This window comes from Marmota flaviventris, chromosome 17, assembly GCF_047511675.1.
Source record: "Marmota flaviventris isolate mMarFla1 chromosome 17, mMarFla1.hap1, whole genome shotgun sequence".
Taxonomy (NCBI): Eukaryota; Metazoa; Chordata; class Mammalia; order Rodentia; family Sciuridae; genus Marmota; species Marmota flaviventris.
The window spans coordinates 57,299,750-57,326,037 of record NC_092514.1 but is presented as its reverse complement, the minus strand read 5'-3'; the positions used below and the strand labels follow the sequence as shown (position 1 = coordinate 57,326,037).

The 26,288-nt window shown below is 34.9% G+C and overlaps 1 protein-coding gene and 1 non-coding gene across 10 annotated transcripts in view; both read left to right on the top strand.

The window, feature by feature from the left end:
- The window catches only part of Kansl1 (KAT8 regulatory NSL complex subunit 1), a 187,815-nt gene that overhangs the window by 142,152 nt on the left and 19,375 nt on the right, over nt 1-26,288 (top strand). For all 9 annotated transcript variants that reach the window (XM_071603248.1, XM_071603244.1, XM_071603246.1 and 6 more), the window contains 2 exons: nt 8,835-8,950; nt 9,719-9,914. In XM_071603248.1, the coding sequence (XP_071459349.1) occupies nt 8,835-8,950; nt 9,719-9,914 (312 nt within the window). The remainder of the gene's footprint in view (nt 1-8,834; nt 8,951-9,718; nt 9,915-26,288) is intronic.
- Nucleotides 14,640-14,739, top strand: LOC114080199 (small nucleolar RNA U13). The gene has a single exon (XR_003580585.1). It is a non-coding gene; the product is annotated as a small nucleolar RNA U13 (small nucleolar RNA).

Here is a 26,288-nt window from a genome sequence, read left to right as displayed (position 1 = left end):
GATGGACACAGTACCTTTATTTTTAATTTATTTATTTTTATGTGGTGTTGAGGATTGAACCCAGGGCTTCACAACGCGAGGCAAGTGCTGTATCACTGAGTCACAATCCCAGCCCCTTATGACTTTTTTTTTTCAGTCTTCTATTTTTCTTAGTCCTTCTAGATAAAGCCTTTATCAAATGGTCACCTTTAGGTTTCACGGTTTGTTTTTTCTCAGTCATCTTTATTATTCTGCTGGCTTTGGATTGGGACTTATTTTTCTTATTTTCTATAAAGTTAAGATCTTGGGTTTTTGTTTAAATGTTTTTACATTTTTTAAAGTTGTTGATAGACCTTTATTTAATTTATGTTTATGTGGTGCTGAGAATCAAACCCAGTGCTTCACACATGTCAGGCAAGTGCACTACCACTGAGCCACAGCCCCAGTGCCAAGATCTTGTTTTTAATGTAAGTGTTCATAGCAGTAAATTTTCCTCATAACATTTAACACTTTAACTACTTCCCATAAGTTTTGGGATGTTATATAGTTTTGTAGGTTGGTTGGTTGGTTTCTCTTATGGTGCCAGGGATTGAACCCAAGGTCTTGTGCATGCAAGGCAAGCACTCTTACCAGCTGAGCTATACCCCCAGCCCTATAGGGTGTTATTGTTTTTTTGGGTGTGGGGTTGTTTTGTTTTGTTTTGGTAGTGCTTGAGATTGAGCCCAGGGCTTTGCCCAAGAAAGTGCTCCACGGGCCAGCGCGTTTGCGCATGCCTGTAATCTCAGCAGCTCAGGAGGCTGAGGCAGTAGGATCATGAGTTCAAAAGCAGCCTCAATATTGGCAAGGTGCTAAGCAACTCAGTGAGACCCTGTCTCTAAATAAAATACAAAAATAGGGCCAGGAAGTGTGTGTGTGGCATTAGGGATTGAACACATGAATGTTGTGACTCTACTTTGTGTACAATCAGAGAAATGAAAAATTGTGCTCCATTTGTGTACTATGAAATGCATTCTGCTGTCATATATAACAAATTAGAACAAATAAATAAATAAATTATAAAATATATATCTTAATCTTCTGTCATTAGTTTGTCAGACGTTGAATACGAAGAAAATAAATTCTCATTTTAATGAATTCTCAGGTTCGGGAATCTCTCTGTCTTTATATATGTGTGTATTATATATGTGTGTGTGTATACATACACTCATATGAAGTCTTATATTAAACCTTAAGTAAGTAAGAATACTGAATTTTATAAATTTTTTGTTCTGCAATAAAAATTTAAATATCAAAATCAGTTTTTTGCTTCAATTTTGTTTGGTTGAATATCTTACACAGAGGCAAGGAATCAACTTCACATATAGTATTTAATGAGATCTCTTTTAAGTGAAGAAATTGGGTGCTGCCTTCTCCATTTATAATAGTCTGCTTTTTCTTGGAGTATAGGTAGGGAATGAATTAGGTTTTTCTGAAAGCAATAAAAATTAGCATGATGATGTTTGAAATAGCATGATGAGTGTGTATTATATTGATTCTTACCCGAAAATAGAAAACCTCTTTAAACCCTAACTCTCCTCATTTTCCTCTCAGAATTATGTAGAAATTTTGAGACTCATTCTTATTAGTGATAATATTTTTCAAATAAGTTCATTATTTTGTTTGCTTTAGGATTTCCATATATATTTTTTATTGCTCCCCTCTTTAGCTCCAGACAGCATTGAGTAATGGAATTTTGTTTTGAATCTAGTAGCTCCTAGGTATTACATGGGGGTGATATCCAACTTATTTGAACTGGTACATTACTTCAGTGAGATATTCTTTCTCAGTTTTGTATGTTTGGGGTAGATAAATTAAATACCAAGTGAAATTTCTAAAATTTATTTCCTGTGGAATTCTATTGCTGTATATAATGTCTTCAGTTAACATTAATGCGATTAATGTGGTCCTTCTGCCTATACATTGCTCTGAAAGAAGAAATATTAATGCATGGGGCTGGGCTTGTGGCTCAGTGGTAGAGCGCTTGTCTAGTATGCATGAGGCACTGGGTTCGATTCTCAACGCCATATACAAATAAATAGAATTAAATGTCCAACAACTAAAAAATATTTTTAAAAAAAGAAATATTAATGTATTTGATTCTTTAGCTGCTTACCTTGATGTGCAGTGAATTATTTTTTATATATGTTCTTAGGGGTCTTTGTGTAGCTTTGTTCCTACTTCCTTAGGGTTGTTGATAGTAATTTAAGATGTAAAATATACTGTTGACAGTGTTTACCTATAATAAGTTTTGTAAAAGCTTGCTGTTGTTCTGGGTGTGATGATGGATGCCTGTAATTTACCAAGGAGGCTGAAACAGTGTCAACAATGTGGGGAATAACAGGCATGTGGAAGAGGGGAGTATAAGAATTTTTATTTTGTCTAATGGAGGTCAGAAAAGTGGTTTTATTGGGAAAGATGTACTTGAGTGTTGTGGACTTGCTGAAATATTGTATAGGGAATGCGTTCCAGCGGGGAGGGTAATGGGACCTGGCATTATCAGGGAACTGCAAATAACGTATGATGAAGTATTGGATGTTTTGACTAATTCATAATGGATTTTGTATTTATCTTAAAGTATGAACTTCATCCTATAACTGATAACAAAATGTAGACTGAAAATAGATTTATGTGTGAATGAAGTATACTTTGATATTTCTGGATCATTGTTTCCTTTCTTCTTTTCAATGAATTTTTTGATGGATATGGTGTCTCACTGTGATGCCCAGACTGGCATAGAACTCTGGCTTCAAGGCATCTTCCCTCCTCTGTCTCCTAAGTTGCTGGAACTATAGGTGCATGTTATCCGGCCCAACTTGATACTTGTAAATTGATTTTACACTTAGTAAGACATTTCAAAGTCATATACATGTCCACATACCCTTTACCTAGCTTCCTCTAAAGTTAACAATTTGCCATAATAACCATTGACAAAGACCAGGAATTAACACTGATATAAAACTAGACATTTTAATAGAATTTTACTAGTTTTTCTCACTAGTGTCTGTTTTGCTTATTCAGAATCTTATTTTGTATTTTGTATCTCATTTTGTATTTAATTGTAATGGAGTTTTGTTTTGTCTTTTTTTTTAAATTTTTTTTTAATTGTCAGTTGATCTTTATTTACTTATACGTGGTGCTGAGAATCGAACACAGTGCCTCACACATTCGAGGCAAGTGTTCTACCAACTGAGCCACAACCCCAGCCCCAGTTGTCATCTCTTTTAATCTTTTTTTTAAATATTTTTTTTAGTTGTAGATGAACACACAATATCTATGTTTATGTGGTGCTGAGGATCGAACCCAGTACCTCACACAGGCAAGACAAACGCTTTACCACAGAGCTACAGTCCCAGCCCTCTTTTAAGTGTCCTCTCCAGTCCATAAGTTTCTCAGCTTTTGTCTTTCATGACTGGTCAGTTAATTTCGTAGCAACTCCAGTTAATTTTCCTCAAACTGGAGTTGCCTGGTATTTTCTCATTCTTAGATGTAATGCAATTTTGAAAGACTGTTACATAAGTGTTACTAAGCTCTTAGGAGAATTGTATCAGAGGTTTTATGGTGGTGTTGTGTCTTTGTACTGATAATGATACATTTTTTTTTACTTGGTTAATATAGTACCTGCTTATCTGTTTGTGCTGGTACTTGCTTGTAATTCCTGCAACTCAGGAAGCTGAGCAAGAGGATGGCTGAAACCAGCCTCAGAAACTTAGTGAAGCCCTGTCTCAATAAAAAATTAAAAAGGCTGGGGGTGTGGCCAGTGGTAAAGCACCTCCGGATTAATCCCAAGTACCTCCCCCCGCCGCCCCCCACAAAAAAAAAAAAAAAAAAAAGAGCCTGCTAGATTATTGCTCCCCTGTAAAGTTAGTCATTCATTATGAAGGTAAGAATACTATCTCTCAGGGAGTTGCTGTGCAAATACTGTCACCCACAATTTTATCATCTAACTAAATAGGATTTTTTCATACAATGGTTTTTGCTATGTTATTTACTGAGTGGGGATTTTTCTGACTAGTTTTTTTTTTTTAACATTTATTAATTGTAATTCTGTTGGGAAGAATTGTTCTTTCTCCCCATTTATTCAGTTGTTTAGTTCAGAATGGATCCATGCATCTTAATGTTATTCTGTGGGTTATATTATTATATAATAATACTATTATTATTATTATTCAGTTTTTTTCCAGTTGTCTGTTATTGGCATTGGGAGCTCCATGTCATTGCTGCTGGAATTTCTCAACAGATAAAACTAGGAAATATGTGCATTTCCTATATCTTACACACACATTTATCTAACATCTGTGTATTAAAACCGTGAGTTCATAGCAATTCATCAGTCTCCTCGCCCGCTTATAATCACTGGTTCAGTTCCCGTTTCATAATTACCATCTCATACCTCTGTGAGAAATACGTTTAACTAGAGTATAATATTTGTGTACAATGGTAGCTCTGTCATACATAGTCAGAAAACACTGTTTCTGAGTTTAGTTCTTTGTACTTTGTACTGTTTCTAGTCCCATTCTCACAGAGAAAATAGTTGATTTGGGTTTTTGTTTTGTCTGTGTAACATTACTATAGTTCTTAGAGATACATAGAAAAGTATTCCTATTTTTTCTGTTTCCATTTTTACATCATATTCTCAGTAGGTAAACAATTTCATTGGTGTTTGGATTATCCATCTTGTATTTCTTATGCACAAATGAATAGAGACATGTATGTTTTCTTATGTTTCCCTCATTGGTAAATATTTCTTTTAAAGATTAGATTTGAAATTGAGTGATTTTCGGTTTTGTTTAGCACAGGCAATGCTTATTTAATATAAAATGTGATAATTATTTATAATAAAATATAATTATTATTTATCATTATTTGTTGTTAGTTTATATTTGTAAGATGAGCCTTGTACTTTTTTCTTACTCATCCTACTTTACAGAAGTAATGGGGAAAAGAACTGAACTTTAAGTGAGGACTGATGTTTTTTCTCAGAGAAAAGGATGCTAAAAGTGTAAAGCATTGTCATTTTTTAATAGTCCAAGATATATTCCTTGTACCATTGGTTCAGTAGGAAACACTTTCTTTTTCTTGAAGTTTTGCAGTCACCAGGATTGATGAGTGGTACATTGGCCTGACAAGGGTTTGGGGGCAGAGAGTAAAGAGATGGATGCTGAGAAGAAAATACTGGATCCACAGTATTAAATACTGACTAATTAAGACTTTTAAAGTAAATAGAGCTTTAGATAAATAAGTTGAATTATAAAGATCTATAAGACTGTGATTACAATTGCTGTTTGTTTAGATGCATGTTTTCAGCAGTGTTAGTAAGTATAAATCTTAGGTTCAGATCATTGGACTTGTAACAGCATTGTGTTTGTTGAAATAAAACATAATAATTATATAACTTCTCCTTTATCATCAACTTACAGACATAGGAAAATGAGGCACATGGCCCCATTTTACATAAGGAGAAATTGAATCTAATAAGTAACTTGGTGGAAGTGAAATTTTCAGAACCATGCACTCCAAGTGTAGTACTGTTATCCAACAGAGTCACTAATTTATCTTAAGCCAGGCATAAAAATTCCTATCACTTAGTTAACATTTTTATTTTGATACTGTTTGTCAGAAAGGGAATAACTAACCAAAACCCAACCCTTAAATTTTCTAGCCGAATAAATGTGTTTAAAATAAAATGGTATTTCAAGCAGGTGTGATGTGATGTGAATTGAATAACAAAGTAAAACCTCATACACATATCTTAAAGGTAGAGTTTAATTTTATTGTGCATTTTTAAGTGTGAGCCTCTTTGTATTTACCCTTTTACTTTCTTTACCTTTTGGTAAAACAAATCTAGCGATTCTCAGGCCCCACAAAAGCACACCCTTCATAAAACCTTAATTTAGTTTTTCTTCAAAGGCTTTGTTACACTTAATTGTCTGGCTAACAGGGAGGAGTGATGAATCAGACAGATGCTAGCTTTATATGAGTAACAACTTTGAATGTCATTGCCGATTTAATCATTTTATGCCATACACCTGTCCTTTGAGTCAAGAAAAATGTTCAGTAACCCTCCTCTGACTCTTAAGATTATGCCAAAAGTAATCCCCTGTGCCCTTGCTTTGAAGAGAAGGGGGTTATTAAAAGCATTTTACCTACCACATTAGCTTTTCTGCTCTTCTTTTTGGCTGTGGGATGCAGAAACTCTTAGGGTACATCAGAACACACAAAATTCAGATAGAAGCTTTTTTATTGATAACCCCTGTTCTCTGCTCAGGGCAATCATAGATTCGTTCATCCTTTTTCAGTTTCCTATTGGAGGGGTAGGTAAGATACCTGAGTCATGCTTTAATTTTCTGAAAACACTATAATGATGTGAACCATTACAGTAGTTACTGATAAAGCCTAAATTATTTGTGGATTTAACATTTCTTAAAAGTTTGTTAATATGTTCACACTTTTCAGACTTCAGGATAGGGAGTGTTCACTTTGTCTCATGTGAATGTATATAAAAGTTCTGAGTGAAATTACATATTTGTGAGTTTTTAAAATTTTTTTCTTAAATGGAACGCTGAGATTGGGGTTACTATTTTAAACCCTTTTGCATTTGAGAATGGGTGAACCTACTTGCTCAAATCCTGTGCATTTTTTAAAAATAGTTTTTTAGTTGTAGGTGGACAAAATACCTTTATTTTATTTATTTATATGTGATGCTGAGGATCAAACCCCATGCCTCACACGTGCTAGGCAAGTGCTGTACCCCTGAGCCACAACACCAGCCCAAATCCTGTGCTTTTGGGTTTTAGATTGATTACAGGATTTTCTTCTAAATATCCATTGCTTCCTTGTATGTCTGGGATTGGGATCTTGGTAAAGTTCCTCTTTGATGTTTATGGTTTTGATCTCTGTGAGCTTCTGTATTCTTAACATTTCTGCACTAAATCAGACCTCTGTCACAACTTAATGCTAAAAGCTATATTTTAAGTGAATTTAAAATTAACACCTATTCTTCATATTAGAGTATACCAGCAAAAATTTGATAGAGTATTTTTGTGTTGAAAGGAATCTTCTTCATATTTAGTATACCTGAAGTCACACAACCTGAATCTTTTTTTTTTTTTAAGTCCTTTTTATTGTTGGTAGTTTTTTGTCATGTTGTAATGTTTGTTTATTCTTTATGAGGTTCCTCTTACTGTTTTGTTTTTAACATAAAAATATAACCTAATTATAAGGAAAACTTTCGGTTCTAACACTTTGTTCATTATGTGTATACATACATTTTAGTCACTAAAACTGTATTTAAAATATTTTGCATTTACTCCATTTCCTAAAACAATTTCTGTGAAGTTTTTTTTTTTTTTCCTTTAAATACTCTCCTGGCATGAGAAGAAGAAATATCTTTTATGATTCTTTTTGACATTTTGATTTGGTACACTGCAATTTGTAATTATGCCTCAGATACTGAGCATTTAGGTTATTGACGAACTTTATAAGTACGATTCAATTATCTTATAGTTCTTGCTGTTTAATACCATGTTGCTTTCCAAGGAAAGTCAAAACAGTTTAAGGGTATGAATCTGTGTGCCGTTTTGATTTGGTTAAAGAATAGTAACATTTTATCCTGGAAGGTGTCCTTGCAGTTAAATCTCTATACTCCTTGCCAAACAAAACAAAACAAAATTTTTATAGCATTGATTAATATAATTAAGACATTTGTGATACCTTAGTAGATGTTCAGGGTATCTAACAAGGAAAACATTTCCCCAGTGTTCACTTATTGTAGTATACTTACATGACTAGTCTGTTTGTATACTTACCTTGAGCTGGCTTTTGGGGTTAATTTGTATTAAATCTTTTAAATTATCTTCCTAATCTGTGTACTTACTTTATACTTATCCAGGACTGCTTTCAGGACTGTAGATCCTTTGGTCTATTTTCTTGGAAGTGTGAATATCAGAAATAGTTCTGTGATACTTAGAAGAAGCAGGTGGGATTTCAACCTCAAAATACTGACCTTAAATTCAAGGGTAGCAATTATAGGAAGGAGAACTTCAGAACATCCCAAAGCCAGATCAAATGTAAGGGGATAAAGGCAACAATCTTTCTGAGATATTTCACCAACCCCAGAACCAGTGGATAGCTTGATAGCTTTATTGTCTTACAGGCTTTATTCCCTGTACTTGAAAGATGCCATGTGACTCACACTAATAACTGTTCCTGATTTGTTTTGAGTATTGAAATTAAAAACCTTTACATAATTCTTACACATCTATCTTATTTCATCTTATATTCTAAGCATATTTGATTTATATAGTCTGAAGTCAGTATCTGTCAATTAGATTCATTAGATATTTTGATTTTGTTTCCTGCAAAAGAATAATCTATATATACACACACACACACATACATACATATACACACAAAAAATGCAATTCTTGGAAATCAAGTTTCCACCATACACCATAAACAGATAATAACTACATTTAATTTTTTCTCTTAGTTGCCTTGATACTGGTATTACTCTATACTCTTTGACCCTTAGCATAAGGTTCATGTTACTGCGTAATTGTTTGGCTATAGTTCTCTTCCACAGATCATTTCCTTGTCAGTAGGCCTTTACTACTTTTAATCTGATAAATATTTATGTTCGTCATTCTTCTTTGTTTCAAAGCAAAAGCTAATTTCCCCTCAGTTATATGAGTTTTACTCAAATTTTCAAGTCGGTCATGAGAAATATTCGGTGCTTGCCATAAATGATATGGTGCTGCTTTTTAGATAGGGGTGTTATTGGGTTAATGTTAATGTGTATTTACTTTTTTCTTATTCAGATTGAATCTGTTTCTCAGCCACTGGAAAACCATGGTGCCCCTGTTGGTCCTATTTCAGAGTCATTATCTACCAAATCATGTGGAGCACTGAGACCTGTCAATGGAGTTATTAACACGTATGTTTTATGCCTTCTACTTCTTATACTTAGTAGGCTTGTAAAAGGTGAATTTGTTATCTCTAGCCAATACTGATCCTGATTTGAAGAAGCAGAAGCTTTATCATGGATTAATATTTTGCATGCTTCCTACTATACCAATATATTTATGTATTTCTCTCTTATCTACCATGGTCTAAAAGGGCCTGGACATGGAGGGAAAAAAAATAGTATACAATTATTTTACATCATTATTATTGGTCCCAAATCTTAGAGGAATTCCTCAAAGAAGTTTACATAAATACCTCTGTGGTAGAACAGATTAATTCCCCAAGGCTGTGTTTGTAAATCTGTGTATATGAAGGTTCACAGAACCCTAAACAAATGAACAGTATATATCCCTAGAATTGAAGATTCACAGGTATGCTGATTCTAAGGCAGCTCATTAACATTTGCAGATTTCCATCATTTTCTTACCAGTTGTAATTATCAAGACTTTTTAATCACGTTTGTGTTGAGGAAAACCTAATCACAGGAACTTAAGATTACTTACTGACCTTTGTACTTTTCAGACATAATAGAGTAAATGTACACCAAGAACCTTATAAATAAACACAGACACAGCAACATACTTAGATTAGTGGACCTTATCCAGAAATGACCTGCTTCCGCTGTAGAGCACTAGTTTATGTTTGTGAACATTTGCTAGTAGAGGAGGTTGGACCAATTATTAGAGGCTTTGTTTCCCATGTTTTCTAAAAAGTGAATATTTTTCCTTCCCCTGTGTAGTCTTCAGCCTGTCTTGGCAGACCATATTCCAGGTGACAGCTCAGATGCTGAGGAACAATTACATAAAAAGCAACGACTGAATCTAGTTTCTTCATCATCTGATGGTACCTGTGTGGCAGCCCGGACACGTCCTGTACTGAGCTGTAAGAAGCGGAGGCTTGTTCGACCCAATAGCATTGTCCCTCTTTCTAAGAAGGTCAGTACCAGAGAGATTTGGTCATTGTCAGTGAGCCAGGTGCTAAGAGGGATTAATTAATCTCATACCACCTTTGATTTGCTTAATTTAAAGGTTTTTCAAACTTGGCTAACAACCAAGATTTTCTAGAGAGCTTTAAAAATATACTAGGTTCCTGGGCCTTGTTTTCTAGAGAGTCTGATTCAGTTGCTCTGGATTGGAGCTGAAAGTTATGTTTTCAAAAAGCAAAACATTGTTAGGTGATTGATTCTTCGGCCAGATTTGGAGGAGAGTGTACTTTCTCACCTGCACCGTTTTCACTGAAAATGGCAGTGTTGAAGGCTTTGTCTTTAAAGACATGTTACTAAATGAATGTTTATCTTCACAAAGAAAATGAAGATTAATTCACAGTTTCGGGGAACTTTTTATTACTGATTCTTTAGTTAGCAGAGTTTGTACTCTTCTTAAACTAATAAAATAATACTCCAGTAAAATTGGTACTATGCAGTGGCCAAAAACATTGACTTCAAACATGATTCATTTTACTTTGAATTATGGTCTTCTGCCACCTAGTAGTTTGGAAGATGTTAGCCCCTCTCACCCTTTCTCTTTTCCAAAACCTAAGAAAACTCATAAGATTGTTTGAAGATTGATTGATATGCGTATAACCTGCTTACTAGGGTGTATGGTTGATAAGATCCTAGTACAGAGTAGTTTACCACTTTTGATTTTGTTCATTCACTCATTCTCTGTGTACTTATTGAGCTACAATGAGCTAGATGTTTTCTGAGTATTGGGAATACAATACTAAATTAAAAACATAAAAATATTTACTCTCATGAAACACATCAATTAATGAACTATATAATATGTCATATAGCATTAAATAGTGGGGCAAAAAATGCAACAGGAAATAAGAAAATGCTGGGAAGCTCAAATAAAGAAGTAGTTTGGGGATTAATTAGATCCTGAGAACGTACAAGACACAGAGCTATGAAAGATGATGAAGAAAGGGCTCAAAAAAGTGACACTTGAAGCAAAAAGAAAACCAAGAGAGCATGGTGGGGAAAGGAAGAAAGTGTTTCAGAGAGGAAAGTAGTGACCATGTGAGTCAGATGCTGTAGACAGTTTAATAATAAAAAGACTGACAGGGCCAGAGATGTTTTGGTGACCTTGATGAGCACTTTTGGTAGAGGGTGAAAAGGGGTGAAAGCCTGTTTTGAGTGGGTTCAGGAAAGAATGGGACAAAAAGAATTGAGGGAACCATTAAGAAAATCTTTCAAAAAATGTTGCTATAAAGGAGAAAGCAGAGTAGCCTGTTTGAAGGACAGTCTTTCTTAAGGGGAACTATTGTAGTTTATTGGCTGAGGACAGAGGAGGGGAATGAGAGACAGTTGCTGGAATCATTAATATGGACAGTGAATTTTAAATACTTGGTTTGCTTTGCATGATCATAGGCAGGAAAGTATTATGAGAATTGACTGTCTGGCAGTATATTTCTCTCTGGTCTTTTCTTCAAACTATACTTAAATAACAAAATAGAAAAGAATATAATATTTGGCAGGATTTTTATATTGATATTTGAGTCTCTTGACTTTTTTATTCATAGTCATAAATCTGAATGGTTTTCTGAGAGATTAAAGAGTAATAATAAGAAAACAAAAAAGGGGGAAAACTGTACATTACTATCAAATGTTAGGAAAGTAACTTTTTTTGTCTTGTCCTTGATGCTTTTTAACAGAGTGCTTTCTCTCGTAACCTCATGGAAAATGATATCCTTCCTCTGTTTTGACAATTTGCCAGTCATGGTGTCATGACATCTAGGAAATGTTTTAAAAAAATAAATAATTCACAAAGAAGGTGTGGATCCCCCCCACCCCGCCACCCCCAAAGTAGCAGAGCTGATTCAGGCTTAAAAAGTCTTATACTTTTGAAGGTGCATAATAAAATTATTACTGGGAATGGTATGCCTATAATCCATTGGCTAGAGAATCACAAGTTCAGGACCAGCTTCAGCAACTTGGCAAGGCCCCAACTTAGTGAGACTGTCTCAAAATAAAAATTTAAAAGGGGAGAAGAGGGCTTGGGGATATGACTCAGTCTCCCTGCGTTCAGTTCCCAGTACCCCCATCTGATTAAATTTAATTAAAAAACAGTTGAGGCAAAGGGTGAAGAATGCCATTTTCTAAAACAGTCATCCTGACACACAAAAATTAGTTACACAAAAAATAAATCAAAGAAATAAACTGACTTTGGGTAGTGAACCATTTACGAGGTAAAGCAGAAAGGCTAGAGTTCTTCCAAAATTGGTGATAAACACTTGCTTGCTGTGTCTCACATGGCTCCTTGCAGAATTCATCAAAACTTTTGGTGAGCAAAACAAAGTTTTTACCTTCATAGATCCAATTTTCTAATGGTAGAATTGGATAGCAAAGAAGTTAACAGATTATTTTCCAATATTGATTAATGCCAGTGAATTCACATTTATTGTGATAAGTTCTGCTTTTTGTTTCTGAATAAAAGGGATTCTGTTGAAATTTATATACTTCTGGATTAATTCAAATTTTGTTTGTAATTCCTCCCCTGAAAAAGATATGGCTATAGGATATTTTTTAAATGTTTAATGTCAATATTACTGCCTGAACTTACATTTAAATATTAATATTGCATTCCAGAACCAAATACTGTAATACCCACTTGAAAAGGAACTCATTTCTTTACTGATTTTAAGGAACTATCAGCTTAGTTGAATCACAGTTGAAATGTATGTACCTTAAAGTTGAGATGTACATTAAGTGTTGGAACAAAGTATCCTGTAAGATGAACTTGTTAGAAATTAAAAAAAATGAGACCTAAAAGTAAGTAATAAAAATACTTGAGCACCTGAACTACTGATTTGAGTTTTATTTAGCCTCTAGTTTTAAGGGTTTGGGAGGTAACTATCATAACCTATTTTTTTATATTTAAGTTGTATTGTGGACTCAGTACCTTTATTTATTTTTACCTGGTGCTGAGGATCAAACCCAATGCTTCACACATGCTAGGCAAGTGCTCCACCACGGAGCTACAGTCACAGGCCCCATAACCTATTTTTTTTGAAAGATAAATCTGGAGATAGTTTATGTTGGGAATGGATTGGTATAAGTGAGACTAGAGGCAGAAAGAGAGACTAACAATAGTAATCCTGAAGGAAATAATAGCCTGAGGACTGTAGAACTCTGAAGATGGAATAGATTTTAAAGGCTGTCTGGTTAGGACATAGTAAGTAATATCAATTGGGAGGACACAGGTCTTTGAGAATGGGGAAATGTTGCTGTCTTGTGTTGGAAGGAGTAAAGCCCATGGATTTTATGGGTTACTTTTCCTGTTGCACAGTTTCATTGTAATGTTAGGACATGATTATAGGTTGTGTCTGTTATTACTGTTTATTGTGTTTCATCACTTTAGGGGTCTAGGATGGTAGATGTTAGTAAGTAAGCCAAATGAAAATTTCTTGGCCTACTGTTTCTGAGATAGGTGCTTGTAACTTAATCTAAACATTAGTTGAGATAATGAAATAGTAAAATTTTAAAAATAACCCCCACATAGTGTTACTTTATATTTTTCAAGTAAAGTTATTTAATAAATTAAGTAAATTATGGTACATATAGTATTTCAAGAAGGAAAGGGAAGCCAAGTGCAGCAGCACATGACTGTAATCCTAGTCACTCAGGATTCTGAGGCAGGAAGATTTTGAGTTCAAGGACAGCCTCAGCAACTTGGTAAGACCCTATTTCAAAAAAATATGGAGGGCTGGGGATGTAACTCAGTGGTAAAGTGCCCCTGGTTCAATCTCCAGTATCCTCCACCTCCAAAAAGGAAAAAGAGGAAAATGTAGTTTTATTAATAATTCATTAATAAATTGTCATTCCCAGCTTTACCTCGGACCACTGAAAACTTGTATATAGTCAGACAACAGTGTGAGTAAATAAATGGTTGAAAAGACTTCTTCTTTATACGAATAGCCAGTAGAAGAAATAATGCCCAGTTTATTAGTAGCATACCCTTGAAACTTTTGGATTTTCTTCAAATTTTTTAAAAGTAGTGTCTTCACACAAATTGTGTGGCAGTATTCTGGCATTATTTTAGAATTTTGTAGTTTTGCATTAGAGTATAAAGAGGATTGCTCTCTGTTTTAAGGCTGACTTCTGTAGAATTCCTTAGTCTTATTTTTTTTTCTTCATTAATCCTATCAGCAGTTTTTCTATTTGATTTGTTCTTTCAAAGATCAACTTCTTGGCTGTTAATTTCCTCCTGCCTTCTTGTGTTATTAAGTGCTTACTTTGTTTATTTTGGGGGTTTTTTTCCTTACATAATAATAAATCATTTACTTTTTCGATTTCTTTTGAGTGTTGTTTTGGGTAGTATTCCACAGCCTTTGATGTGTGAAGTAGTCTTGTTTTGGATGGCTTAAAAACTAAAAATAACAGAATCATTTCTGCCATCATTTTTTATATAAGCCTTGCTCTTTTTTTGCCTTTGTTTTATTCCTTTTCTGCTATTAGGTTAGTTGAATTTTATTTTCTTCTGCTTATACATTCCATTTGTATTCATTTAATAGTTATCCTTAATATGTGAAAAATGCATTTAAATACAGTACAAATTTGATTAGTATCTCTAGTTGCTCTTGGAACATATGGCTTTAAAATGTTGTTTTAACCACAGCACTGCAAAAATTAAAAAAGCCTTTCTAAAAATCTAATCTTGATCCTTTTTGGTTCATAAGTGTGTTGATTGGATGTTCATGCTGTCTGAGATGTGCCTCACTCTAAACCTTGTTACAACACTAGCACATACCCATCTGACAATAAAAAAGAAAGAAAAAACCTGATCTGGCCCTCCCATTATCTGTAATTTGTTGTTTTAGTCATATTATTTTTAAATCCCCAACCAAAGTAATTTATTTTAAAATTCATCCTTATTTACATTAACCAGCACTTTTACTATGTTTTTTCTTTATTGATTTTTTAAAAAAATAAATGATAGCAGAATGCATTACAATTCTTATTACACATATACAGCACAGTTTTTCATATCTACTTTTATTATTCTTGTTCATGGTTACTTCTTGTATTCTACTTCATTGTTCTAAATTGCTGTTTCTTTTTGCTCAATACATACTTCCAACAGTGATCTTTGAGCTGGAAAATTAATCTCTATATTAAAAACATACAGAATTATGTTCTGTGAGTATATACAAGTTTATATATGTTCATTTCCAGCACTTTGAAGATAATGTTTGCTTTCTGGGACCTGTTGGTGAAAATTCTGATAGTAGTTGTCATTTCTTCATAGGTTATCTAGTCTCTGCAGTAACTTAAGACTTTTAAAATCCTAATTTTGGTCTTATTTTTATGTTTTAGAATTTCAAGGAATGTATTTACAACTGTGAGTTCATTCATTTAGGATGCTGTGTATCCTCATTGTGAGGATTTGTGTGTTTTGAATTTAAAAAATATTTGAGGGCTGGGGTTGTGGCTCAGTGGTAGAGCATTTGCCTAGCATGTGTGAGGCACTGGGTCTGATCTTCATTACTACATAAAATAAATAAATAAAGATGTTGTGTTTATCTACAACTAAATTTTTTTTTTTTTTTTTTAATTTTGAGTATTGGGGCTGGGGCTGTAGCTCAGTGGTAGAGTGCCTGCCTCGCAAGTATGAAGCACTGGGTTCAATCCTCAGCACTACATAAATAAAGATATTGTGTTCATCTAAAACTAGAAAAATAAACAAATTTTTAAAAATTGACTATTTCTTTAAAATGTTTCTTTTATGCTTTTTTTCTTTCTTTGGTGGGGGGGTCGTTTGTGGGTTTTTTTGGTATGAAATGCTTTTTGTTTTGTTTAATTTTGTGTGTGTATGCCAGGGATTGAACTCCAGAGAACTTAACCACTGAGAGCAACATCCCCAACCCTTTTTATTTTTTGAGACTAGGTCTCACTAGGTTCCTTACAGCTTCCCAAGCAGCTGGGATTATAGGCATGGGTACCTGCAAGGGTACTGGGTTTTAAATCCAAAAACTCTTTTATCACTGAACCACATCCCTAGTCTTTTTGAGATGGGATCTTGCTAAGTTGTTGAGGCTGTCCTTGAACTTGATCCTCCTTCCTCAGCCTCCCTAGTCACTGGGATTATGGATATGCATCACTGCCTCTGGCTGGTCTGGAACATCTCTTAGCTTGATTTAGCCGCTCTTATTCTCTTTAGTTTGCTGTTCAAACTGTCAGTTGAGTTTACTTTAGTCAGCGCTTTTCTTTCGTGATTTGTGTGTGGTAACTTTTAGAAACAATTTGTTAGCCTCGTTGGACAATTTTAATATACTTATTTTCAAATAGCTTTAAAGTCCTATTTTGTAGCTTCTTGAGGACAGGTTCTTCTTCTGTTTGCATCTGCATACTGCCTCTTGAAGGCCTGTATTCTTGTGTGATTTTATAGTCTTCAACAGTGAACTCATGGGTCAGGGGAATCATGTTTTCCTTAAGATTCTTGTGATACATGAGCTGTGGAAGTATCTCTCCAATACAGTTTCTCCTTATCTTCTAAAAAGACCACTGGAATCTAGATGAATTCAGATGTCATATTATTAGCAATGAGGTTTCTGGACATAAGCTGGTAATGTGAACTTGGAAACTTTTAGCTGAACATGGGTCAGGACTTTGCTTTCAGTTTCTTTCTAAGGTCTCAAGCTTCTTAGTCAGTTTTCTGACTGATAAATCAAAATTCTCTTGGTACTGCCCTGATATCGACCTCCTATTTCCTTGAGTAGGGCTGGTTGCAGTGCTAGGAACTAAACCTGTGGCCTCCTTACACATGCTAGTGAGACCTTAGCCACTGACCTACACCCCCTTCTTTTTTTAAACTTTGAGACTAGGCTAACCTTGAATTTGGCAGTCCTCCTGCTCAGCTTCCTGAGTAGCTGGGATGCCCCACCATACCCAGCATCCTTTTTGGTTCATAGAAACTTTGGCAATATGGTGAAGCATATGGACTCCTCATAACACATTTTTAAAGCATTTTCTTTCTTTTTTTAGTTGTAGGTGGAGAACACAATACCTTTATTTATTTATTTTTGTGTGGTGCTGAGGATCAAACCCAGTGCCTCAGACATGTTAGGCAAGTGCTCTGTCACTGAGCTCCATCATAACACATTTTGTTTAAAAATGCATAAAGTAAAATATATTGAATTATTGAAAGGAAACCAAATATGTTGAAATGGTTATTTAAAAAAATATAAATATTGTGGCATAGTAACGTGCACTTCTTTATTGATGATTTAAATAAGATTTAGCTGGGTGCAGTGGCAAACATCTGTTATAAGAGGCAGGAGAGTTACAAGTTTGAGATCTGCTTTGGCAACTTAGTAAGAACCTGTCTCAAAATTTTAAAAAGGCTGAGGTAAAGTGCCCCTGAGTTCAGTCCTCCATATGATCAGTCAGTTAAGCAGCAGGTATAATACTGTCAAAGTTTCAAAGTAATGATGAACATAAAGGTACTTCTAAGATATGTTACCACTGTAATATGATAGGTAAATCAGTTTGGAAAGGTCTTCATGCCATAGTCACTGCTTGTGTTTTATAAAACATGTATAAAAGACTTACAAGTCTTTTCTTCCCCCGAACTTTGACCAGGGAATCTTGTAAAAGTAATACTGAGTAATCATAATCATGAATTATTAGGATTCCTAGAGAAATATTTTAGAAAAACTGCTTTTTTTGTAATTTTACATTATGTTTGTGCATTTAGCAACACTGAAATGAAAGTTTCAAGATAACTCTTTCCAGTATTTTCTATCTTAAAATCTCATCCTGAAATTATATCTAGGAATAGTAGGTATTCAGAATTATACTAGAATAAATATAAAATATAGAAACTTTATTTCCAATATTAACTTACTATTTTTAGATATAGTCTAGTTTTCAAGAAAATAAACTAATGGTCAAATGATTGTACATTTTCTTTCAGTATTTAATGTATTTATATATATTGCTTTCTTTTCTGTGCATATTTATTTTAATTGTATATACTTTGGAGGGGGGCAATTACCGGGAACTCAACCACTGAGGCAGTCAGTCCTGTTTTATATTTTATTTATAGACAGGGTCTCATTGAGTTGCTTAGCACCTTGCCTTTGCTGAGGCCAGCTTTGAACTCTTGATCCTCCTCCCCAGCCTCTGGGATTATAGGCATGCACCATGATGCCAGGCGCGTGTGCATATTTTTTACATCAGTAAATGAAACATGGCATTTTAAATGAAACATGTAAAGTTATGGTATAATTTATTTAACCATTACATTTGATTTTAATATTTATTTTTTAGAAGTAGTTGGACACAATACTTTTATTTTATTTATTTATTTATTTGTTTGTTTATATGTGTTGCTGAGGATCCAACCCAGGGCCTTGCACGTGCTAGACGAGCGCTCTACCGCTGAGCCACAATCCCAGCCCCTGATTTTTAACTTTTCTATATATGGTGGGCTGTGAACATTTGACTCAGATTTTGAAATCTTTCCTGACACATTCCATAATTATTTTGAAGTACTTTCTTGTGGCTCTACTTCTAAAAACTATTTACCAAAGTAAAAGAGTCTAATATTATTGTTAATTCTTGTATACTGCCAGTTTAGGCTATTTTTAGATTAAAGCATGGGGCTGGGATTGTGGCTCAGTGGTAGAGCGCTTGTCTAGCACGGGCCGGACCCGGGTTTGATCCTCAGCACTACATAAAAATAAAGACATTGTGTTGTGTCCATCTACACCTAAAGAATAAATATTTAAAAAAAAAAAAAAAAGATTAAAGCAGGTAATAACATCTCTGTTTTTGACATTATAAAAGAATAGTCTATTCAGATTTCTAGGATTCTCTCATAAATGAATTTATTTATTTTTCTTTTCCCTCTCATTACTGATCATTGAACCCAATGGTACTTTACCCTATTTTGTTTTATTTTACATTTTTTAAGACATATATATCACTCAGGTGCCAAGTTCATAAATGATTTTAAAGTTTCTTTGATGCAAGATTCAGATTCCAGTAAATTATGTCTTTTAAATTGGGTTTTATAGGTTTCCCCTTTCTCTCTCTCTCTCTGTAATTTAAACATTTTTATGATATGCTTAGATGTGGTTTTGTGTTTTCTTCCTGCTTGAGTTTTGTAGAGCTTTTTAAATTTGTGGCTTGGTAAAATTTTAAATGAGTTTTCACACGAACTAGACATTATCTCTTCATATATTGCCTTTGCTTCATTCTCTTTCCTCCTCCTAAGACACTGATTACAAGTGCATTGGACATTATCACAGTACCCTGTGATACATTGTTAGGTGTTTTCTATTTTTCTTAACATTTCTTAATTAATTTTTGTATTAACCAGACTACCAGTTCTCTCTTGTCACAACTCTTTTGTTGCGTCTGCGTCACATTCTGAAGTTTCTGTTTGATTCTGGCATATATGTATGTTTTTATGTGTATATTATTTTCTCTGTATTTCATTGAACTTATTAAGTATTTGTTTATTCAAACATTTTAAAAATCCCTTTTATGCCAACTCCAAAATCTGGGTTACTGGGGCTCTGTTTCTTTTGTTTTCAGTACTGTTAGATATTGTAAATTTAAAAGATTTTACAAGCAATGGTGTTTTTATTCAGAGTCTTCACCTCGTTCTCCTGCTAGGCATATATAATGGGGCTGAAAACCTTAGTCCATCTGGGGACTGAGCTGCGTTGTGACCAGATTAGTTTTGATAAAGCTCTACCTCTGGCTCATTCTTGGAATATAAAATTATTTCCCATGCCCACTTTCAGCCAACTGAGCCCATTATGTTGACCAATGTATCCTGAACTCTAGTTTTGGTCTCCTTTTTAAAGTGAAACTGCCAATCTAAGGGTGTAGCTCAGTGTTAGAGCACTTCCCAGCATGCATGAGGCCCTGGGTTTGACTTCTCTAGGAGCTCTGTCAGTCAAATGAGACTGCTGAAGCCCTGTTTTCAGAGACAGATTTCTCCTTAGCTTCTTAGCTTCCTACCTTTCATAGCTTCACAGTTTGCCTTGTAAAGATGAGTGCCTGGCATTGTCATGCTTAGTTTCCTGTCCTCTCTTTTCACTGGAAATTTGGCATTTAAACGTACAGTGGTATATATAGTAACCTGCTGGCCTCCATGCGGGGGATTGAACCTAGAACTTTGCAGATGCTGGGCAAGTGTTCTACCACTGAACAGCCCCAGTGTATCTAGCAACTTTTATTGAGTGCTGGGTGTTCGATTTGAACTGATTGTAGTTTATGATATCTTCCTTTAAAGGGGCTTTGTTGGCACAAAAATGATTTGTCCTTAGTTGGGGCAGGTGAGGAGTAACCTGTTGTAGTTTAGTTCCATACCTAACAATGATCTTTCTTGAATACGCCATACTACTTTCAACGTTGAAAGTCCTGCCAGCCAGTATTCACTCTGGAAACCATTTAAGCTCAAAGCTCTCCAACTGCTTTTTGCCTGGCCTGTACATGTGCTTCTAGTGTTCACAACACTGAAGGGGATCTTACAGAGAGTTCTGGAGCTTTTTTTTTCTGTATAACTTCTTGACTGCTGCCTTGCAGTCTCCAGTTACCCTAGCTTCTGGGAATTTGTTTCCTCAATTCATGAAACCCTCATTTTCTTCTTGGAATCCCTTTCCCTACTCTGCATTTCTAGAATGTGCTTCTAAGGTGAAAGTCAGAATTGTTATGGAAGCCACCCATTTGTTTTTCAGTCTTAACATTGTGGTCCAGTTTTCTAGCTTATAACTAAAAGGTACATTTGGTCACTGTTACTTCATCATGGCTAGAAGCAGAAAGTCCTATGTGTTACGTTGATGTAATGAAGCCTAGTAACTTACCCAAGGTCACACAGTTAAGTAGCAGTCAAGGTTCAAAACCCAGGCAGTTAGACAGAATAGCCTTCATTTTTACCACTACATATTGCCCCACAATTTTTTTTAAGGTTCAAACATGGTGTTGTTTTATATGGAATTTACTTTTGTGTGAAGCAAGAATCCAACTTTTCCCCCTAAGTGATGAGCCCCTAGTTTATCTGATCCATTTATTGAAAAATTACCTTATATGCTTTAGGCTGTTTAATTCTTTTTTTTTTTTTTAAGTATTTTTTTTAGTTGTACATGGACACAATATCTTTATTTATTTGTTTCTTTTGTATGTGGAGCTGAGAATCAAACTAGGTGCCTCACACATGTGAAGCAAGCACTCTACCACTGAGCCACAACCTTAGCCCAGTTTAATTCTTGAGCAGATTATTTTCTTAGTTACTTATTGGTACTAAGGATTGAATCTACCAATAAGCCACATCCCCAGCCCTTTTTATTTTTTATTTTGAAGCAAGGTCTCATTGAATTATGGAAGCTGTCCTTGAACTTGTGATCCTCCCCCCTCAGCCTCCCAAATCACTAAAATGATAGATGTACACCACCACATCAGGCTACAGACAGATTATGTTAATTACCAGTTACTTTACATTTATTCTTCCAGGTTTTGTTTTTGTTTTATTATGAATCTTTTTTTTTTTTCCTATTGGTACATTATAACTACATACAGTAGTGAAATTTGTTTTTACGTATTCATGCATGCACACAATATTAATAGAATAATCTTGTCAATTTCAGTTTCCTGTACCTCCCCTTTTCTTCTCTACCTCCCTCCCCCATCTTTCTTCTACTCATCTCCCTCTATTTTCATGAGATTCCCTCTCCCCTTTTATTATCCCCTTTTTCATATGACCATTGACTTTCTGAGTTTGGCATATTTCACTTAGCATGATGTTTTCCACTTCATCCATATTCTTGCAAATGACATAATTTTATTCTTTTATGACCAAATAAAACTCTGTTGTGTATATATACCACAATTTCTTTATTCACTCCTGTGCTGTTGAACCACATAGATTGGTTCCATAACTTGGCTATTGTGAATGATACTGCTATAAATGTGGTTATTGATGTATTGCTATAGTATGCTGACTTTAATTCTTTAGGAGAAATACTAATGAATGATACAGCTGGGTCATATGGCGGTTCCATTCCTAGTCTGAGGAACCTCCAGACTGATTTCCAAAGTGGTTGTTCTAATTTACAATGCCACTAACAGTAAAAGCAGTCCTTTTCCAACCTCATTTTCTATTTATTATTATTATTATTATTCCCAGCATTTATTTATTGGTACCAGGGATTGAATTCAGGGGCCTATTTTCCCCAGCCCTATTCTGTTGCTTAGCACCTCACCTTTGCTGAGGGTAGCTTTGAACTCTTGGTCCTCCTGTGTCATCCTCCTCCACCGATTGGATTACAGGCATGTGCCACCGTGCCCGGCCCGGCCATCAGCATTTATTATTTATTGTGGGGGTTTTTGTTTCTGTTTTGCTTATTTGCTGAGGCTGGCTTCCAGTTTGTGATTGTCCTTCCCAAGTTGCTGGGATTACAGGCATGCACCACACTCCTGGATTATTGTTTGTATTTGTGGTGACTGCCATTCTAACTGGAGTCAGATGAAGCCTCAGTGTAGTTTTGATATGCTTGCTGTTTATATTTTTTTTCTTTTGAGAAATATCTGTTAATTTCATTTGCCAATTTATTGTTTAGGTTGTTCGGTGTTTTGTTTTGTTTTGTTTTTAGTTCTTTATGTATTCTGGATATTAATCATCTGTCAGAAGAGGAGTGTTGGTCCGGCACTTTATTGTAACAGTTGCAAAGTTGACTTTTGTGCAAGATGAGAGATAGGATCTAGTTTCATTCATCTTATATGGCTTTCCAGATTTCCCAGCACCATTTGTTTGAAAAGCTGACTTTTCTCCAGTGGGTGTTTGTGGCACCTTTGTCAAGAATCAGATGACTGTGCCTGCGGGTTTGTCTCTCTGTCTTCTGTTTTATTCTTTTGTGTGTCTCTTATGCCAACACCATGCAGTTTTCATTACTGTAGCTCTGTAGCGGTATTTAAAGTGAAATATTGTGATGCCTCCAGCATTGCTTTTTTTTTTGGCTTAGAACTGCTTTGGTGATAATGAGTCTTCCATTCTTCCAAATAAATTTTGAATTTTAGGACTGTTTTTTTTCTAATTCCGTGAAGAACATTATCAGTATTTCAGTGGGGATTGACTTGAAATCCTTTTGGTAATATGGCCATTTTAACAATATTAACTCTGCCTATCCGTGTACATGGGAAGTTCTTCTGTATTCTAGTGACTTCCATTTTTTTCTTCAGTGCTTTATAATTTTTATCATAGAGGTTTTGCACCTCCTTGGTTAGAGTTTTTCTTTTTTTTTAAGAGATTATTGTGGACCAGGGTTGTGGCTCAGTGGTAGAGCATTTACCTAGCATGCATGAGCACTGAGTTCAATTCCTGGCACCATATACAATAAACAAATAAATAAAAGGTGTACTTTGTTAAAAAAAGAAAGAAAGATTATTGTGAATGGAATTGTTTTCCTAATTTCCTTTTCAGCAAATTTGATATTTTTAAAAAATATTTTTTGTTGTAGATGGACACAATACCTTTATTTAGGTTTTTTTGTTTGTTTGTTTTTAATATAGTACTGGGGATCAAACCCAATGCCTCATGCATGCTAGGCAAGCTCTACCACTGAGCCACAACCCCAGCCCTCATCAAATTTGTTACTGAGGTAAGGGAAAGCTGTTAAGTTTTGCATATTCATTTTGTATTCTCTTTCAGTTGTAGTTTTAAGATTATTTGTTTAAATTCTTTTTTACTGCTGCTTTCCCCCTCAAACCTAGTTCAATGTTTTAGATTCATCTTTAGAATATTAGTATCTTTAAGCTTTATTGTGCTTTCTTTTGAGGAGCTGGGTGGATGAACCCACTGAGTTACATCCCCAATTCATCACATGAACCCCCTTTTTTACTTTATTTTTAAATTTTGAGACAGAGTCTCAATAAATTGCCCAGAGGGTGAATATGGAAACAAGTGTTCACTTTAAGAAAGTGACTATTTGAATAAAAAGAACTGAGGTAAGAGAATGACCATGGAGTGAATGAGGAAAAAAGCCAAGTGTAAATGATCTGGAAGTTTGTCTGCCATACTGGAGAAAGGTAGCAAGGAACCAGAGTAACTGGTAGAGTGGGCTAGGTGAGTATCAGGAAATGAAGTTGAAGAGGTGATAGAGGTGAAAGATAGTTTAGGGCCCTCTGCAAGAACCTGGGCTTTATTTTTTATTTTTTTGAGATAGGTTCTCACCAGGTTGCCAGGCTAGCCTTGAACTTGGGAGCTTCCTGTCTTTTAGCCTCTTAAGTAGTTAGGATTATAGCATGTGCCACAGCACCTATCCAGGAACTTTGTCTTTGAATACTTTTTTTTTAGTTGTAGAGGGACACACAATATCTTTGTTTTTTTTTTTTTTTTTTTAATATTTATTTTTTAGTTTTCGGAGGACACAACATCTTTGTTTGTATGTGGTGCTGAGGATCGAACCTGGGCCGCACGCATGCCAGGCAAGCGTGCTACCGCTTGAGCCACATCCCCAGCCCCACACAATATCTTTGTTTATTGATTTATTTTTTATGTGATGCTAGGCAAACACTCTATTAAATTTTGCCAGGTTTGGGATTTGTTATCCTTTTCTAAAAGGACTATAGAAGCCTTTCTAATTTCTTTATACCAGTACTATGTCAAAACTATTCATTTTTTGCTTAGATAGCGAATATTTCTCCAGGTTAGCTTGTACAGACTTAAAAATGACTACAGTTGATTGTTTCATTTGTAATAAATATATATATAGCCAGTTTGACACATAACTAGTGCTTTTTTTGAAGAATTTTAAAATTTTGTGGGTTTTTCCCCCCTTCTTTCTCCTTACAACTAGTCTTTCAGCTATTCATATAGTAAATTGATTGTTTACCTGCTTCTGAGGGTGAATATGGAAACAAAGTTCTCAAAGTATTACATAACTTTTTAAATTTGTCATTTCTAGCATGTGTTTTCTCTCTAACTTCTATTTTTACCTTAATCCTAGTTTTACTTTGCTATTCTTGCCATGTTCTTTTTTTAAAAATTTTTTTATAGTTATACATGGACACAATATCTTTATTTTGTTTATTTATTTATTTATGTGGTGCTGAGGATCGAACCCAAGGTCTCACACGTGCGAGGCGAGCACTCTACCGCTGAGCCACAACCCCAGCCCCTTGCCATATTCTTTTCGTACCCACATGTGTTCACTTTTTACTTAAGGGATATGCCCTAGCCTTGAAATAATGTTATTGACCCATATGGAGAGCTCATGGTATCATGGGTTAGTTTATGAGGGGGAAAAAAACCCATATTGCTCTTTCAGTGTTTTTTGTTTTTTGTTTTTTTTTCTTTTTAGATATTTGGTATCTTAATCTTTTTCATATTCATAGTTTTGGTATGATTTTTAGATCCTAAAGATCTTCCCAAATCCTCCCATTTATCGATGATGTGATCTGGTTTTCATACCTGCAAACATATTCTCCTCTCTGACTCTCCAGAAAACCAGTTAAATAGGGTTGCACAGGATAATTTTTCCCAAAAACTGTAGAAATTAATATTGTCCTACATAAAAATATCATATTTAGTTAGTGTCCTTTCCTTTCAGTGGCATCTACAATTGCTGGTTAACTAGAATCTTCATTTCATTTTGTCCATTCTAACCTTCAAGAGACCTTCTTTGCTGGTCTGTGTGGTTGCTAGAAGGAGGCAGTTGGATGGAGAATGTTTTTAAAGATTCCATTGTTCTTAAATATTTACTTTCTCCTATACAAGTCCATAAAGGGAAGCCACTTTCAGAGAGTGTGCTGGAAATGAATGCAGCTGCAGCAGATGTTTTTGCCAACAGAGATTTGTGCTACATTTTTGTCTTTATTATGTTATTGCCTTTGCTCCTGGGATCCCATCTCATAGTGCCATTCTCTAGGCAGGTTGTTTCTTCTAGGAGTGGTATTACCCAGATGATTTTGAGTTATGCTTTGGTAAATGCCAGGCTTATTCTTTATAATAACTACAGTATAGGGATCAACATGACTTCAACTTTTCTCCTCCAAGCCTAAGATGATAAAGGCACTGGTTTTTGTTTTGTTTTGTTTTGTTTTTAGCAGAATTAAGTCGTGGGGGAGGGGGGACATGGTAATAGGGATTGAACTACTGAGCCACATCTCCAGGCTTCTTTTAATTTTTATTTTTAGTTACAGATGGATATAATACAATTATTTGTTTTATTTTTTATGTGGTGCTGAGAATCAAACCAATGCCTCACACGTGCTCTACCGCTGAAACACAACCCCAGCGCCCCCCACTCCCCTTTTTTAAGGCAGGGTCTATTGAGTTGCACAGGGCCTTGAACTTGAT